Below are 15,679 nucleotides of genomic sequence, written 5' to 3'. Positions count from 1 at the left end.
CTAGGACAAGAAGCAATGGGCTTAAATTGCAGCAAGGGCGGTTCAGGTTGGACATTAGGAAAAACTTTCTGTCAGGGTGGTTAAGCACTGGAATAAATTGCCTAGGGAGGTTGTGGAATCTCTATCATTGGAGATTTTTAAGAGCAGGTTAGACAAACACCTGTCAGGGGTGGTGTAGATAATACTTAGTCCTGCCATGAGTGCAGGGGACTGGACTAGATGAGCTAGAGAGAGCCCTTCCAGTCCTTTGATTTTATGAATGATTAGTCTGTTTCAGCAGTGATTTCCCAACATCAGCACTTACATTTCTGTCCCTCTCTCTTCATCTGGCCCAGGTGTCTGAAAATGATTTGTGCCTGTGGTCACAATGAAGACATTTAGAGACTACAGAGCAGTAACCATCTGAGGCTGGCCAAAATTGTAACTAAGGGATAACCCTGAATAACAGTATAGACCAAACCCATAACTGCTACCTTGAGCTCTGCTAATGCCAGTCTAGCTCTGGAGGATAAACGGTGAGACTCCTGGGCCTGAGATCTTTGCCTCCTGATAGCAAATTACCGCTGTAATAAATGAGTGCTGGGAAACTACTCTTCATTTGCTGGCTCCCACCCCATCCTGGGCCAGGGTAACAAAGGTAATACCCCTGGGGGCTACTGTTACATCTTCCTTTTTGAAAATCAATGTGAATTAACCCTAATATCAGCCAAAACAGCCACCCCAGACAAACAGCTTGTTAATGACATATCTAGACAGAAACACTGAGGCTGGTGGCTGGGGAGATGACCTAACACAGCACGGATGAGAGGATTATTCTCTGCTACAGACAGCTGTCCATAACTGTTATCTCTGAGGCCCGATGCCTCTGACCACATGACCACTGCTCAGTTTCTCTGCAGTGGTCTATTCAGCTGCTGAGGTGGATCTGTCACCTGGAGTCTGTTTGCTGTCCCTGATATTTCACTGTCAGTGACTGGCTGGGGGTGTGTTCCTTCTGGGAGCAGCATTCTGGAGGTCCTCAGAAAGCAGAGCTCTAGTGTCCTCTTTGGCTTTGTGGAGATGTCTCAAGTTCCTTGCATAGGACTGACCCTCAGGGTTTGTAACATTGGTGCTGCTGGTACAGCTATTCCTTGGCAGGTTGTCAGCCACATTCTGGTTTGAAGTCAATATTCCTCCAACTTGCAATGGAATAACTGTTTGGCATTCTTGTCGTAACATTTCTTCTGTTTAGTTCCCTGGTGCTTAGCTATTTGTTAATTATGTCAGGGTCAACAGCCTCTCACTCAAACAGTTTGTCAGATGTTGGCACCAACGTTTTTGCCCACAAATCCCCTGTTTGGTAACCCTAAAAGCATTAGGAGGTGTGTGGTGATATTTTAACAGTGCTAACAATGGATGCTTTAAATCCACAAGATTTAAAAAAAATCCAGCTGTTTGTTATTTGGATTGATTTTTCCACAATCCCATTTGACTGCTTGTAATAAAGAGCTTGAACTGATGGATCAGCAAATTGCTAAAATGAGTAACTCATGAATTGCTCTTACAGGTCAGAGGGAGGTCACTACTCATGCCACACCACTGCATCCTGCATGGAAAGGGCTCTGAGGACTAGTTTCCTGTCTCAATAATTCTGTTTCTGTGGTTCCTTGTCAGGTCCAGAGTGGTACCAGATCTCTCATTAGCAGTAGCTGCTCAGCTAAAGAGTCTGGGGAACAGAGGGTGGAAAGGTAAATTGGAGTTCTGGTTGGCATAAACTCTCTGGTTTTACATGGAAGCTGCAGCTGCAACAACTGCTAGTTGTGCACAAACATCCAGTAGATTGTGAGGCTTCTCCTGTACTAGGCAAGAGGAACTTTTCATTCCTAGTCAGCTGGAGAAGAAACTCCTGGGAAGCTTTGGCATCACCCATCACAATGGTCCTTTATGAATGATTCTTACTTAGAAGGGAGATCTTCAAGGTCACGAGAGAGGGAAACATGTTCTGTGGAATACAGCTCAGTTTCTTGAAGATGCCCAAAGGCCACGAGCATGTCAGCTAGTCAGGCTTCCACTTAATCCCAGAAGAGTCAGGGAGACTGCATCAGCAGCCCCGTTTGTCTCAGCTCCACCCACAGAAGGAGCTGCAGAGACTCTTTGGCATGATTGCTAAGAACAATGAATTAATGACCTGGTCTCTAGATGTCCCACGAGGTGGGATGGGATCCAGGCTCTCCCACTCTCTTTCCGTGACGTACACCATGATTCTGCCATATTCCAAAGACATTTCACCCACAGTACACATCCCCACCCTGAGAGACCCCCTATTAGACCTCTAAGTCACATAACAGAGCTTCAGGTGAGGGCAAGCCAACCAGAACCAGACCCTGATTGCTTAGTTGGCAATTGAGTGAAGACAGGAATTCTGCATGCAGCTTATACCTGAATTTCGTAAACAGGTTTGGAAGAAGGAATAGCGGCAAATTCCCGGTAGTCAAACTTCTTTTCAGACATGGACTGGAAGGGACAGCAAGAGAAGAGAGAGAGAGAAAGAGAGAGTGAGCGAGGGATCAGCAGCAAGCAGAGGGTTGCAGTACACTGTGGAAAGGCTTATCAGGAGACCAGGGCAGAAGGAACAGTTTGGGGAAAGGCGATGGTGACACCTCTCATCTCTGAAAGGTGGCACCAGGACCTGCATGAACAATCGTCTATTGCAGCAAGTCATCTCTGGGATATAATCCTTCATGCGCTGAGGCTCAGGGCCAGTAAAGGACAGGAGTGTCCTAAAACCCTGGGCATAGACAGTGTGGTCTACTGGATCACACACTGAACTGGGGAAAATCCAGGTTCCATTGAAATCAATGGCAAACTCCCATGGAGTTCATTGATTTTAAACCATATATTCCTAGTTCTACTCTGTGACCGGGGGCAAGCCTCTTCCCTTCTCTGTGCCTCGCTTTTCCCTCTAACCTTTGTCTTGTCTTCGTACTCAGTGAACTCTGTCTCTCAGTGTGTGTGTAAAGTGCCCAGCACTGATCTCAGCTGGGGCCACTTAAAGTACTGAAAAAAACAACCACAACAGCTGGGAGCAGGTATTGTGAGGCTTGTAGAAGGTGTCTCAGGCATGAAAGGCTTGCTGAGGGTAAAACGCAGAGGTTGAGCTGAAGAAGCAGAGGGGATGGAAATGGAATGTGTGGGAACGGGAGGGTTCACAGACAAGTAAAATGAGAACCTAGGGAAATGAGACCAAATCTCAGCTGTGAAACTGGGCCTCTCAGCAACAGGCATGGCTGAGCACATGGGGCCAGGTGGCTCACTCTCATGGCCTGTGTCGCGGCCCCAGGTCTGGGATGAGTCTATGAATGAGGATCCCCCATCCCAGACATACGGGTCATTCTCCCCTCCCTGGCTCGTGGGAGGGTCAGTGGGTAGGTATCCCAGGTTTAGAGATAAGACAGAGAGGGGTGGCAGCAACTCCTACCAGCCTCCCTGGTGAAGTGACATTCCTGGGGCTGCAATCTGCAAAAGAAGAGGCAGAAGCACTCGTTAATGAGGAATGCATTATGTACCCTTCCCTCTTTGGCAGCACGCCTAGGCGCTATAAAGGGCTATGCCAAGCCTCCCAGCCACACGGTCATTTCTCTCTCCTGTTTCTCGGGCTTGGGTTCCCTGGAGAATAACATGGCAAAGGGATCTGACTCTGTCAGTATCATACAAGCCAGGACTATCCTAGCTGAAAGATTCCAGCCCAGCCCTAGAAGTGCTCCCTCAGCCTAGAAGACATCTGGAAGAGTCCTGGCTGGCACACAGATGTTGGCCTCTATCCCCACTCCCAGGAAGCCGTGGTGCACAGTACCTTCTGGAAGCGTTGGGGAGGGGGTGGGGGCAGGTGAAGGCGATTCAGTCAGCTGGTCCAGTGTGTTGCGCTTCTTCCCCTCCTTGGACTTGGCAATCACCATCTGGGCTTTGAGGGCATCCTGCTCCAGAGACTTCATCCTGCCTCAGAGGAAGGGGCAGAAAGTGAACATCAGCATCACTGAAGAGAATTATGAGTAATGCCTTCTTCTGTGCCTGGCAGCCAGCTCATGGGTCTGGGGCTGAATGTCAGAGGGCAGGGACAGAGCACTGGCTCCCACGTTCTCTCTGTGGAGAGGGTGAGGATATGTTGTGGCAGACAAAGAAAGTCAGTGTGGGAGAGAATTCAGAAAACAGCTGAATTTGCTATGATTAGCCATTAACCTCCTCCTGACACACACACACACACATACATGTGTGAATATAGGACAGACCTAGCTGCGCGCCGCACACCCAAGTGAGAAGCTGCAGGGCTCTCCAGAGGTGCCTGGGGATGTAACAGGGAATCATCCAGGCCAGAAGAAGGGAGGGGAATTGCAGGTATAAACCGCAAGGGCATGAGGGTTATTTCAGGCACACTGATCTCCCTCACACTCCATCAGTGCTGCTGCATCCTGCCCCTCTTCTGGCATTTGTGAAATTCAGAACTGACAATGGCAGGATGGGCTCTGCACTTAGCAGTGGAGGCTCCCCAAGCTGGAGACCTTCTCCCTCTCATTGGTTAGATAACTGCCATCAGCCTGCAGAACCAGGGGATAATGGGCCCTAGCACACTGCAGCAGGAGGAGGGTGTTTCTCCCCACTCCTAGAGCAGCAGCAAATATGGCTGCAGTAGGAGGCAGGAATACAGATAGGGATTGTGTAACATGCAACTGGAGGGGCAGGGGCTGTGCACACCTGGATTGACTTCCTGACCCAGGGGTTCTTGAGACGTGACTCTGCCCTGGGCTAGACACCTGAGCTGGCCTGGCCCCTGGTGCAGGTGCCCGCTGTCGGGACTGGTAGAGCTTCCTGGCCAGATCCTGCTCGTACTGTTTAATACTGTCTTCAAGAGTGGAGGATCTGAGGAGGAGGAGAAGGAGGAGGAGGAGGAGAAGATAGTAGTGATGAACATCATAGCAGGCGACCACAGAGAGAGAGAGAAAGAGAGAGAAAAAAGAGATTGGAATGTACCCTGGAGAGAGGAGGAGTGAAGGGCTGATGCAGGTATTGGCTGGGATCAGACCAGGCTCCCATCTCTGAGCCTGGCCAGCACCAGCTGCTTCAGAGAGTGGGGCAAGAACACCCTGGTGTGCAAGTCAGGAATAACCTGCCCATGGGGACGGCCCTTCCCAACCCCAGTGGTTAGACTCTGACTTCTGCTCTCGGCAGGTATGTATTGGGTGGGAAGGACTAGACATGGCAGGCACGCCAGACGTGGAGGGACTGACGAGGTGCTTACACAAGCGGGAGGGGGTGAGACAAACAGGATGGATGCATGCTGAGGGGGAAGAGGGTGTCTGTGTGCACCTGTCAGAAAGGGAAGGGGGCCCAGGACAATGGACAGGCGCCCAAGGGAGGGCTGTGTTTGCCATATGCTGGATGCATGTGTATCCAAAATGGCACAGGCACACATCGGGGAAAAGTGTGTTCACAAGAGGGCATGTGTGTGCTTCAGAGCAGTGGAGGGAGTTCAAACGATGTGTATCGTTCCCTTGTGGACACACTTCTCCCCCACTGGCGGGTGCCCGTGACCTTTCAAACACACCCATCCTAGACATGCGTGCCAATGTAGGTGTGTGTGGGTGTCCTGACAGGGGACACATGGCAGTGATGGGGGGGGGGGGGTCGAGCCTCACAGGGTACACAAGCAGAGGAGTCCAGGGGTGCTCATGTCCCACAAGGCGCCAGAGACCAGCATGTGGGTATGGGTGTGCATCCTAACAGGGCACTGATGGCAGAGGGCATGGGGGAAGGCTAAGCAAAGTGGGTAGTGGTGGGAACACACACCAGAGAACTGGAAAGAAGCAGAAGACAGAAGATTAGACAGAAAGTGATACAATCTGCATTGTGCAATATAAGAAATACAGTGAGACTGAAGGGCAACCTAAACCTCCATCTACCAAGTAGCTCATGGAGTTGTATATGGGGTCCCCTCGGAGGGAGACCTGAGCCCTGGCCCCTGAACACTGTTACACTGCACCTAAGACTGAGCCAACTCTGGCAAACCAAGGAGATGTGGTTCTCCAGAAGTGCACCGCCTCGTGTGGTAGTAACACAGGAAGCTGCAGAGCAGACTGAGCTCAGGTGTCTGTGATGGTGCCATGTCATCTCATTTGGGAGTGGGGGGAACTAAAATATGGTGAATTACAGGCTCTCTGTCAATGCAAACACAGCCATGGAGAGGTAGCAAGCAGACAAGGACGTACTCCACCTCAAGGGTCTTTAAACACAGGGCAAGAAGGGCCTTTAATTGGCAGCCAAATCCCCAAGAATGCTGTGGAACTGGAATGCTATATAAAAGTTCCGGGGAAAGAATGAAGAAAGAATGTGGGAGTTTTCTGAGTCAGGAGTCCCTTGGAAATTGTCATGATAATGGTGGCGTGTCAGAATTATTAGTAGATTTTTAAGGCCAGAATGGACCATTAGATCTAGTCTGACCTCCAAAACCGGAATGTCTATACCGCCTGGTGTCTGACTCAGGTTTGACCCAAGACCCCCTTCTATCCACACACAAATCAATCTGACTTGGGTTAGTGAGCACTCAGGACCTAGGTCCTAACACTCTACTGGGGGATGGGTCACAGCGAGCCCTGTCATCTGACAGTGTGAATGTAGCTCAAGCCACAGACCCAAGGCAGAAGGTATGCGTAATGCAGTATGGACACATTAGCCCAGCTAACAGACTTGGGTTAGTGAGCACTCAGGACCTAGGTCCTAACACTCTACTGGGGGATGGGTCACAGCGAGCCCTGTCATCTGACAGTGTGAATGTAGCTCAAGCCGCAGACCCAAGGCAGAAGGTATGCGTAATGCAATATGGACACATTAGCCCAGCTAACAGACTTGGGTTAGTGAGCACTCAGGACCTAGGTCCTAACACTCTACTGGGGGATGGGTCCGAGCCCTATCATCTGACAATGTGAATGTAGCTCAAGCCGCAGACCCAAGGCAGAAGGTATGCGTAATGCAGTATGGACACATTAGCCCAGCTAACAGACTTGGGTTAGTGAGCACTCAGGACCTAGGTCCTAACACTCTACTGGGGGATGGGTCACAGCGAGCCCTGTCATCTGACAGTGTGAATGAAGCTCAAGCCGCAGACCCAAGGCAGAAGGTATGCGTAATGCAGTATGGACATATTAGCCCAGCTAACAGACTTGGGTGCCAGCAACGGGAAGCCCAGGTTTACAATGCAGTGTGGACGCTCAAGCACTGGCTTGGAAACAATAAGTCCACATGCCCAGGTCCCACAGACCTGGGTTTACAATGCAATGTAGACACCCAAACACTCAATCGTTTGATCTGAAGTCAGATGCCTTATCCATTAGGCCACAGAATGAGGAAGTTTTGTGCTGAGCATTTGGTGTTGGGGATGGCACTGCATTATACCCACCAGCACATCTGGCTACTTCCCAATATGATGGGAACAATGCAATGCCCAGTGGTTATTTTCCAAATAAAGCATTCAATGTTAATGCCACAGTAAGAGTGACAGTTTAGATTCAAGAAATAGGGTACTGGGAGTGAGAGGTCCCTCAGCAGCATTTATTCACCCACTCTGCATGAGGGGCATCTCCTTTCATTAATTGCTTTAAAGGGATTTGGTTAAGAGCTCCTTGAGTGCAGGGGCTGACTCTGCAGTAAACTTCTTTCTGTCCCCAGCAGAGAAGGAAACATACTACACATTCACCCCCCTCACAATGCAATGCCACACCTTTACTACAACCAAAGCAAATATTCAGTGCTGATCTAGGGGCTCAGGTCAGGTGTGTGATGTGTTTGTGGATGTGCTGGGGGGCCATCATTTAATTTTTACATTACTGGGTATAGTATGCCTGTGGCAAGTCTTCAAGAAGGGCTATATTTTTGAAGATTCATGTATCCACCGTATACACACCAGATATCATTTTAAAGCTTATTTTATATATGTTTAGACGAGGTATGATGTGGACTTGTCAAGTGGTGCTGTAAGCTTTAGGCGAGGTGAAACAATGGCATCCAAAATAAGAAAGTGTCCTTTTTTGCACAGTGCTGGCACTGTGCAAAACATGGCAACGTGACTACAACTACAGTTTTTATTGTAGAGTTAATTTCAACACTTTAATGTGGTGTTTACTGCTCAAAGCTACCAATGTATTCAAAGATTTTTTTCTGGTTTTTGTCATCTTGCAAGGCTACACCATGAGTCTGGGTCTCAAACTGTAATTAACATAGTAAACCTTCATGGATTCTGCATCATTTATGATGAGCTGAAACGATTCATCACTCGTGCTGCAAAACCCGAAGTAGAAAGTCTCCAGGGAGGATATTCACTCCAAATGGAATTATCCCATTTCACGCTAGTGGTAATCTCATCAGTGAAGGAAATAATAATATAGACATCAATGTAGAGACCACTGATGGAAAGGATATGGAGATATACCTATTTCATAGAGCTGGAAGGGACTCTGAAAGGTCATCGAGTCCAGCCCCCTGCCTTCACTAGCAGGACCAAGTACTGATTTTGCCCCCACCCCAATCCCTAAGTGGCCCCCTCAAGGATTGAACTCACAACTCTGGGTTTAGCAGGCCAATGCTCAAACTGATATCTTCCATTCAATAGCTACAATTGTATTTCAAGAACATTCTGCAATTAGCCCAGTATCACAGAAATATCACTGAAACATGGGAAAGAAAGGTCAGTTACTTTCCCAGGAATCAGAGTCTCTCGGGCAGTGTGGCGCATTTGAAAAGATCTCCAACATGTCCAGAACCCACTTGCCATGGAAAAGTACTTCAGGAAATAAACTCTTGTCACCTACAAATGAACACTGTCAGAGATCTCTCCTGGAGTCTCTTAAGACTACTACCAGTACCAAATGATGCTGATTCTTTTCACACTTAGATGATTCCATTTTGGACTGGTTTCAACCACAAGCTTGCAACAAAGCAGAGCACATACAGAACAGTTTCATATATAGCAGTTGTGGATTCCAAAGCAGCTGACACACCCACAGTCTGTATTACAATGCTGAATGTAAGGAAACGTCAGAAGCTCTAGGACAGCAGCAGGCTGTTCAGACCATGGATCAGCAGCTATATGAAATGATACTACCAATGTGATTTGCCTGGATGTTTTGCACACTCGGTGCTGTTTTATTGCATGTCTTGGGAAATTTGGGAGAGACACAGGATTGCTCGACCTTCTTGTTGATTCTGATGTGTAAGCAGGTTGTACTGCAGATCAAGTGCTTGTTGGTAAGCAATTCTACTGTGCTCTGTGTAGCCTGACTCTAGTATTGAGACCCTGATTGTTCTGAAATGTTATTTGTGTTAAATGGTGTCAGCAGGGAGGTGGTACTCATATAATTCCAGCATCTGTCTGGCAAACGTCTGACACTCAAGAGATGTCAGAGTCTGAAGACACTGAGTCCTTATAATGTCATTAAAGAGCTTGATGATGCTATAACTCAGTATGTGCTCCTGCTGCTGGAGGAACATCAGGCATGAGGGTGTGCCCAGTCTCATACATTGACGTTCTGGGATCATTTTCTCCAGGTTATGCAGACACTACTTCTAAATGTCCATGCAGAGCAAGGGGATGATTGGAAACTTCACCTACAGACACAGCATGCCATCCTTCCATCCATCTTTATTGCAAACAGGCCCAGCTATGCTAGGTGGATACAAATTTACATTCTTGATATGTTAAATCTCCCTGAAAGAAGTACATAGTGCCTTTGAGTCTGGGAAATTTGCTGTGTGTCAGACTCTGTGTTCTTTGAATGGGGCTTGGAATGGACTGGAGTGACCCCAACATAATAATAATTAATGGAGATATACTAATCTTCTAGAACTGGAAGGGACCTCAAATGGTCATTGAGTCCAGTCCCCTGCCTTCACTAGCAAGACCAATTTTTGCCCCAGATCCCTAAGGGGCCCCCTCAAGGATTGAACTCACAACCCTGGGTTTAGCAGGCCAATGCTCAAACCACTGAGCTATTCCTCCCTCCCAACACCAGCCCAATGCAAGAGGGTCACTGATATTTGGTACTATGTTTCAGCTCAGTGTACCCCAACTCACTACTGTAATAACCTGTATCTAAAAAATGTCTTGAAAGATTTCAACAGAAAGCTAATATCATACTGATAATTAATATTATTGCATGTTGTATGTACAGGGGACAAATTCAAAATTACAGACGTTTCGGAAATTATGTTATCAAAGTGTGTCTGCCAGGCAGGGCTAAAGATACCTCACCTTAGCCAAAGGAATGTGATTCTGCCATCTGGAAGTTATTTCCAAGGTACATTAAGAGACAGTGGGAATCCCATTTACTTAGAAAGTAAACAGGAGCATCAAGCCAACTAGGAGAGGAGACACCACTCAGCATCATACTCAGGGGGGAGATTACAGGAAACAGATTAATTTGCATTTTACCAAACAGTAGCAGGGGAAGAAACCAGCATGGAGCTTCCTTCACCACCAGACTGCATGTCGCCTTCCTCACTGCTTGACTGAACTTTATTTTGAGGAATAATCTTCAGAAAAATCCATTTCAAGAATTCACTGGACTATAAAAGAAAGGGGCAAAGAATCCCAAATTCGCCTAAGAACACAAAGAAACCAAGGACTTTGTACTTTGTGGGAGATCCTGACAAGTGGGCTTGATCAGCCATCTTGCTGGAAGGCAGTGTGATGAGAAGCCTACCCTGAACCAAGACTGTAGTCTTGTTAAATTTTAGTCTCTAAAAAGCATTTTTCATTTTTATTTGCTTGTTACCATTTCTGACTCTATCCTTTATACTGAACTTACAAAAAATCCTCTCTCCTTTTGTTAATAAATTTGTTTTACTTTTAATCTAAACTAGGGCTGCCAAGCAATTAAAAAAATTAATCGCAATTAATCGTGCTGTTAAACAATAATAGAATATCATTTATTGAAATATTTGTGGATGTTTTCTACATTTTCAAATGTATCGATTTCAATTATAATACAGAATACAAAATGTACAACACTTTTATATTTATTTTTGATCGCAAATATTTGCATTATTAAAAAAATAGTATTTTTCAATTCACCTAATACAAATACTGTAGTGCAATCTCTTTATCATGAAGGTTGAACTTACAAATGTACAACTTTGTACAAAAAACGACTGCATTCAAAAATAAAACAATGTTAAACTTGGATCTCATAAGTCCACTCAGTCCTACTTCTTTTTCAGCTAATCACTAAGAAAAATAAGTTTGTTTACATTTACAGGAGATAATGCTGTCTGCTTCTTGTTTACAATGTTACCTAAAAGTGAGAACTGGCATTCACGTGGCACTTTTGTAGCTCGCGTTGCAAGATATTTTCATGCCAGATGCACTAAAGCAGGGGTCAGCAACCTTTCAGAAGTGGCGTGCTGAGTTTTTATTTATTCACTCTAATGTAAAGTTTCATGTGCCAGTAATACATTGTAATGTTTTTAGAAGGTCTCTTTCTATAAGTCTATAATATATAACTAAACTATTATTGTGTGTAAAATAAATAAGGTTTTTAAAATGTTTAAGAAGCTTTATTTAAAATTAGATTAAAATGCAGAGTCCCCTGGACCGGTGGCCAGGACCTGGGCAGTGTGAGTGCCACTGAAAATCAGCTCACATGCCACCTTCAGCACACGAACCATAGGTTGCCTACCCCTGCGCTAAAGATTCAGATGTCCCTTCATGCTTCAACCACTATTCCAGAGGACATGCATCCATGCTGATGATGGGTTCTGCTCTATAACTATCGAAAGCAGTGCTAACCAACACATGTTCATTTTCATCATCTGAGTCAGATGCCACCAGCAGGTTGATTTTCTCTTTTGGTGGTTTGGGTTCTGTATTTTCTGCACTGGAGTGTTGGTCTTTTAAGATTTCTGAAATCATGCTCTATACCACATCCCTCTCAGATTTTGGAAGGCACTTCAGATTCTTAAATCTTGGGTTGAGTGTTGTAGCTATCTTTAGAAATATCACAATGATACCTTCTTTGCGTTTTGTCAAATCTGCAGTGAAAGTGTTCGAAATGAACAACATGCTGGGTCATCATCTGAGACTGCTGTAACACAAAATATATGGCAGAATGTGGGTAAAACAGAGCAAGAGATATTCAGTTCTCCCCCAAGGATTTCAGTCACAAGTTTAATTGAGGCATTATTTTTTTAACAAGCGTCATCAGCATGGAAGCATGTCCTCTGGAACGGTGACTGAAGCATGAAGGGGCATACAAATGTTTACCATATCTGACACATAAATATCTTGCAATGCCAGCTACAAAAGTGCCATGTGAACACCTGTTCTCACTTTCAGGTAACACTGTAAATAATAAGCAGGCAGCATTATCTTCTTGTAAGGAGGCGCCCTGGCTCCCTGCCGCGCCTGAGAGGGACGAGCCAGAGCAGGTGCCTCAGTGGGCGGAGCCAGCACTGCCTGTCCCTCTCCCCACCTCCCCCCGGAAGTCAAGGGGCGGGACAGGAAGTATAAAAGCCCGGCCCCAGCGCTCAGTTGGGCGCAGGCTGCCGGAGAGGACAGACGCTGGTGCCTGGGCTCCCGCCGGGCCGGACCTGCCTCGCGCCCACTACCCAGAGGAGCGCTGCCCTGACCTGCCCCGCGCCCACTACCCAGAGGAGCGCTGCCCTGACCTGCCCCGTGCCCACTACCCGGAGGAGCGCCGGCCGGACCTGCCTCGCGCCCACTACCCAGAGGAGCGCTGCCCTGACCTGCCTCGCGCCCACTACCCGGAGGAGCGCCGGTCGGACCTGCCTCGTGCCCACTACCCAGAGGAGCGCTGCCCTGACCTGCCTCGCGCCCACTACCCAGAGGAGCGCTGCCCTGACCTGCCCCGTGCCCACTACCCGGAGGAGCGCCGGTCGGACCTGCCTCGCGCCCACTACCCAGAGAAGCGCTGCCCTGACCTGCCTCGCGCCCACTACCCAGAGGAGCGCTGCCCTGACCTGCCCCGTGCCCACTACCCGGAGGAGCGCCGGCCGGACCTGCCCCGCGCCCACTACCCAGAGGAGCACTGGCCTGACCTGCCCCATGCCCATTACCCGGAGGAGCGCCGGCCGGACCTGCCCCGCGCCCACTACCCAGAGAAGCGCCAGCCGGACCTGCCCCGCGCCCACTACCCAGAGAAGCGCCAGCCGGACCTGCCCCGCGCCCACTACCCAGAAGAGCGCTGGCTGGACTTGCCCCAGATCCGGTACCCGGAGGAACGTTGGCCTGACCTGCCATGTACCCGATACCCCGAGGAGTGGCCTGAGCTTCCCCACGACCGGTACCCGGAGGAGCCCATGGTCTGGGACCCCCCAGACAACGCTGGCAAGGACCAGGAACCCAGAGAGGGGGAGGTTGGAAGTGGCCTGGGGGTAGCCGACCCTGGTTTGGCTCCTGAAGAGCCCGAACCCATGTCAGTGTGTTGCGGCCAGGATCCCCACTGACCACAGCGGGTCTTGACCGCTGCTAGGGCCCCGGGCTGGAACGCAGTGAAGTGGGAGGGCCTGTGTTCCCCCTGCCCCCCGTAACCGGGTGGCAGACTCCCCCTCTTCCCGCCTATTGCCACTGCTCTGCCCTGATCCAGATGGCCAGAGCTAACTAGACTTGTGTTTGGTGCCCCGCCCGAAGCAAGGGCTGGGTCCCCTTTGACTTTGCCACTGCTCTGCCCTGATCCAGAGGGCCAGAGCTAACTAGACTTGTGTTTGGTGCCCCGCCCTGCCAAGGGCCTGGGCTGATACTGTGTTTGCTCAGCCCCACTAGAGGCCCGAGCCTGAACTGCTACTGCCCCGCCCTGTCCAAGGGCTGGGGCTTATTTACTTTGAGAGCCCCGACCCCGGCTAGAGGGCCGGGGCTCTACCTTGTTTGCAGACCCTGTACCCCCCTCAACACCTGCGGAGGGGCTAAGCCTACCCGGACTGCAACGTGCTAGAAGGCGCCCTGGCTCCCCGCCGCGCCTGAGAGGGACGAGCCCCGACACGATCGGCTTACACTTCTGTAAATGTAAACAAACTTATTTGACTTCGCAATTGGCTAAACAAGAATTAGGACTGAGTGGATTTATAGGCTCTAAAGTTTTACATTGTTTTGTTTTTGAATGCAGTTATGTAACAAAGAAAATCTATATTTGTAAGCTGCACTTTCACGATAAAGAGATCACACTACAGTACTTGTATGAGATTAATTGAAAAATACATTTCTTTTGGTCATCATTTTTACAGTGCAAATATTTGTAAAATATTAATATAACGTTAGCACTGTATACTTTGTATTGTGTTGTAATTGAAATCAATATATCTGAAAATGTATAAGAACACCCAAAAATATTTAATGAATTTCAACTGGTATTCTCTTGTTTAACAGTGCTATTAATAGGGATTAATTTTTAAAATTGCAATTAATTTCTTTTGAGTTAACCGCATGAGTTAACTGCGATTAATCGACAGCCCTAATCTAACCCAACCCAGTGCTGTGTTTAATATAAAGTAAATGTTAACTTCAATGTGACAAGCTGCTAGGTATTGTATCTTTAAAGGAACAAATGAATCTTAATGTCTCTCCGAATGATCCAGTAGAGGGCTGGACTTTGCAGAGCACAGAGTTTGGGGAAAATTCAAGACTGGGAGGTGCTGGTGTTGTTGTGCCAGGTATAACCAAGGCTGGTGGAGCCAAAATGTGTCAGTGGTGTAACAAGCAAGCTGCTGGAATCAGAACTGTTGCGTCAGGGCGTCTTAACCAGGGGCAGCTCTAGACATTTCGCCGCCCCAAGCACAGCGGCATGCTGCAGGGGGCGCTCTGCCGGTCGCTGGTCCTGCGGCTCCGGTGGACCTCCTGCAGGCGTGCCTGCGGAGGGTCCGCTGGTCCCATGGCTCCACCGAAGCCGCGGGACCAGCGGACCCTCTGCAGGCACGCCTGCGAGAGGTCCATCAGAGCCACGGAACCAGAGGACCCTCCACAGGCATGCCGAAGGAGGCAACCTGCCTGCCGCCCTCCCGGCGACTGGGAGAGCGCCCTCCGCAGCATCCCGCCCCAAGCACGTGCTTGGCGTGCTGGGGCTTGGAGCTGCCCCTGGTCTTAACACACACACTCAGTGCAGACTTGTCTGCTGGCTCGGAATGTTCAGACAAGAGAACCACATCAGCACGGCATTTTGAGGGCAGGTGGTGACGCAACCCTTCACTGATCTGGATTGCACCCTAGCATGTACCACACGGGAACTGAGAAAACTGTCAGCAGACTCAAAGGGCAGCAGTGGGATTGTAGGAATGAGAAGAAAGAAGTCAGCTCCTTGTCCGATGGTACCTCACCAGACATCTCTGAAATGCAAAGCTCTGACAGAAAGAAGTGGTCTAACAAGCAGTAGTGAAGACAAAGTCCACAAACAAGTCCTTGCCTCTGCACTGAAGAGGGATGAAGACCACGTTATAGCCCTTACCAACCATGTCATCAACACTATAACAAACCCACTTGACCCTAAATCCCATCCAGAGGTGCTTATCAACATATCTACTGTAACATCAGATGTACAAGAGTTTCTACACAAAATACTAGATGTTGGTGAAGAATGAATGGAGAGATTTGAGAGAGGTGCACTTGAATGTGATGGAGCACGTAGCTTCTTCAGCCCAGTCAAGAAATCTG

The 15,679-nt window shown here is 48.5% G+C and overlaps 1 protein-coding gene across 26 annotated transcripts in view; it reads right to left on the bottom strand.

Annotated features, from left to right (window-relative positions):
- Positions 1 to 15,679, bottom strand: part of SCRIB (scribble planar cell polarity protein) — a 234,895-nt gene that overhangs the window by 25,777 nt on the left and 193,439 nt on the right. For 22 of the 26 annotated variants that reach the window (XM_030554133.1, XM_030554135.1, XM_030554134.1 and 19 more), the window contains 4 exons: positions 4,729 to 4,893; positions 3,833 to 3,972; positions 3,458 to 3,495; positions 2,419 to 2,493 (listed from right to left, as the gene is read on the bottom strand). In XM_030554133.1, the coding sequence (XP_030409993.1) occupies positions 2,419 to 2,493; positions 3,458 to 3,495; positions 3,833 to 3,972; positions 4,729 to 4,893 (418 nt within the window). The remainder of the gene's footprint in view (positions 1 to 2,418; positions 2,494 to 3,457; positions 3,496 to 3,832; positions 3,973 to 4,728; positions 4,894 to 15,679) is intronic. The other 4 variants (XM_030554141.1, XM_030554152.1, XM_030554149.1 and 1 more) reach the window with 3 other exon arrangements.

This window comes from Gopherus evgoodei, chromosome 2 (assembly GCF_007399415.2).
Source record: "Gopherus evgoodei ecotype Sinaloan lineage chromosome 2, rGopEvg1_v1.p, whole genome shotgun sequence".
Lineage (NCBI taxonomy): Eukaryota > Metazoa > Chordata > Testudines > Testudinidae > Gopherus > Gopherus evgoodei.
Note: the sequence above shows the minus strand (reverse complement) of the source record. Positions and strands in the feature narration are given on the sequence as shown.